This window comes from Physeter macrocephalus, chromosome 11 (genome assembly GCF_002837175.3).
Source record: "Physeter macrocephalus isolate SW-GA chromosome 11, ASM283717v5, whole genome shotgun sequence".
In the NCBI taxonomy this organism is placed as follows: Eukaryota; Metazoa; Chordata; class Mammalia; order Artiodactyla; family Physeteridae; genus Physeter; species Physeter macrocephalus.
The window spans coordinates 154597092-154599553 of record NC_041224.1 but is presented as its reverse complement, the minus strand read 5'-3'; the positions used below and the strand labels follow the sequence as shown (position 1 = coordinate 154599553).

Below are 2462 nucleotides of genomic sequence, written 5' to 3'. Positions count from 1 at the left end.
AAAATAGAGTGGCCTGTTCAATGAAGACCAAGGGGAGAGGGCCGGATCACTTGTGCCATGGAAACGTTTGGATTTTATTCTAACTGAAATTGGAAGCCTGACATGTTGTTAAAAGATCACTCTGGCTTCTTTGGGAGAATGTATGAAACATCTATATTCAGAGTTTAAATACTTCAGTCACATTCTCGGCTACTTCTTCCCAAAGGGGAAACTTCCCATATCCAGGAGGGGGCGCTCTAGGCCGGGTCAACAGACTCAGCACTGTGGTTCTTTTCGAGCAGTCGGTCGCTTCCGGGAGCGGCTGCGTCTCCCTGCGCCTTCCTCTCTATCCGCCCGTCTCTGTGGTAGCCGAGTGCCGGGGCCCCTCCCGGGCCCCTCCCCTCTTCGGCGGCAGAGAGTTCTTCGGACTCTACCCTGAGCGGACACAGGGGCTACCGGGCTCCAGCGTCGGTCGGATCCCGGGTCATGGCGGTCCGGGGGCCCGCACCCCGGGCTGACGCCAGGTGAGTACGGCGGCTGGGGAGGAGGACCGGGCTGCGGGGCGTCCTACTCGGGGCTGTGTGGGGAAGGAGCACCTTCCGCCCTCGTAACATACTGTGATTTTTTTTTTTTTTTAACTTTTTACTCAACATGGTGTTTTTGAGATCATCCATGGTATAATAATCTAGTTTTCACTTCTGAGTGCTGCATGGTGCTACCTAAGTGCGTTAGACCCCAGTTTACGTATACATTACCCTAGTGACGGACACTTAGATTGCTTCCAGTTTTTAAGCACTACTTGCCTCCTTTGTGGATATGGGTGATCTTTGGAGTATCCATCCCAGGGTAGGATGCTAGGTCACTTAATTCTGCTAAATTTGTTCTGGAATGGTCACACCCAACTTCTCAACAGCACTGCTTAAAGGTTCCTGTTTCTCCTTAACGACCGACACCCCCCCCACCCCCCGCCCAATGTTTGGTATTGCTTGGTTTTCTAATGTTTATCGACCTGATTAGTGTAAGGTGATGTCCCATTGTGTTAATTTTCCTCTATTAAGCATTTGGGTTTCCCCTTATTTATATCCTTTTCCCACTTTCTATGGATTTCCTGTCTTCCTGATGCAGTCATTCCTTATATGGACTAGATTTTATTACCTTATTTTCCTTCCACTCTGCAAGTAACTTCTCCAAGTCTTTTAATCTGTGGCACTATGTTGAACAAAAATACTTAATTCTAAGTTAAATCTGTTAGTTTTCCTGCTGTATAGTTTGTGGTTTGGGGATCTTATCTGAGAAATACCTTCCTTATATTTTCATTAAGATATTTCTACATTCTATTAATTAAGTAATGTTACTTTTCACATTTAGATTTTTAATCCATTTGGAGTTTTTAAAGTTTATTTTTATACATGGTTTGAGGTAATGACCTAAATTTTCCTCTACCTTCTTCAATTAATGACAAATTAATTAATAATTAAAACTTAGAGAAGCTGTATAGCGTAGTTAAGAGCACAGAGCCAGGCTGCCTGTGTTCAAACCCTAAGGCTGCCACTTATCAAGTGGGTGACAAGGCAAGTTACTTAACCTTTCTACCCTCAGTTCCTCATCTTTCTTTAGGGTTGTGATTATTAAATGAATTAATACACATAAAATGTGTAGAACAGTACTGGGCACATGTATGGGTTTGGCATATAATGTGTGTTTAATATGCCCTTTCTTGTGATATAATCTCTATTATGTGCCCACGTAAACATAGGTGAATTTTTTCTTTTCGGTCTTTCTGTTCCATGGTCTTTTAATTCCTGTATTCATACCACACTTTGTTGTTACTCCAACCCTGTAATATGATATGTCTTAATAACCTGATGGTTTAGGTGGGTTTCTTCCTCCTCTCCTGTTCCTCACAGTTGTCCTAACCTATTCATGGACCTTTATATTTCCATATACAGTTCCTTAAAGAACTGGTTTTGACTGGTATTGATTGCAGTTATAGACTTCTATTAGAAATGAAGTCTTTCTATTTAAGTTCTTTCACATCCTATAATAGAGCTTTCTGTTTTTCCTCCAAAATGTCTTATACATTCTTTTTTAAAGTTATTACTGGATATTTTATGGTTTTTCTGTACTTTTCTTACTTCTGTAAATGACATCTTATTTTCTTTATATTTGCTAGTTGGTTATTGTTGGTTATTGATACTCGCGTGTTAACCCTGTATCTAGCAACATTGCTACACTCCTTTTATTGCTAACATTTTGTCTATTTTTATTTATTTATTTTTTAATATTTATTTTTATTTATTTATTTTATTTTTGACTGTGTTGGGTCTCCGTTTCTGTGCGAGGGCTTTCTCTAGTTGCTGTGAGCAGGGGCCACTCTTCATCGTGGTGCGCAGGCCTCTCACTATCACGGCCTCTCTTGTTGCGGAGCACAGGCTCCAGACGCGCAGGCTCAGTAGTTGTGGCTCATGGGCCCAGTTGCTCCG

General features: G+C 41.9%; 1 protein-coding gene across 13 annotated transcripts in view; it reads left to right on the top strand.

Moving 5' to 3' along the window:
* Positions 1-325: 325 nt before the first annotated feature.
* Positions 326-2462, top strand: part of ABCD4 (ATP binding cassette subfamily D member 4) — a 29641-nt gene continuing 27504 nt past the window's right edge. For 6 of the 13 annotated variants that reach the window (XR_003682065.2, XR_003682062.2, XR_003682064.2 and 3 more), the window contains exon 1: positions 327-503. Coding sequence is in view for 4 of the 13 variants with exons in the window: in XM_028496176.2 (XP_028351977.1) it covers positions 466-503 (38 nt within the window). In the remaining 9 variants the exon portion in view is untranslated. Of the gene's footprint in view, positions 504-2462 lie in introns of all 13 variants that reach the window. The other 7 variants (XM_028496182.2, XM_028496179.2, XM_028496180.2 and 4 more) reach the window with 4 other exon arrangements.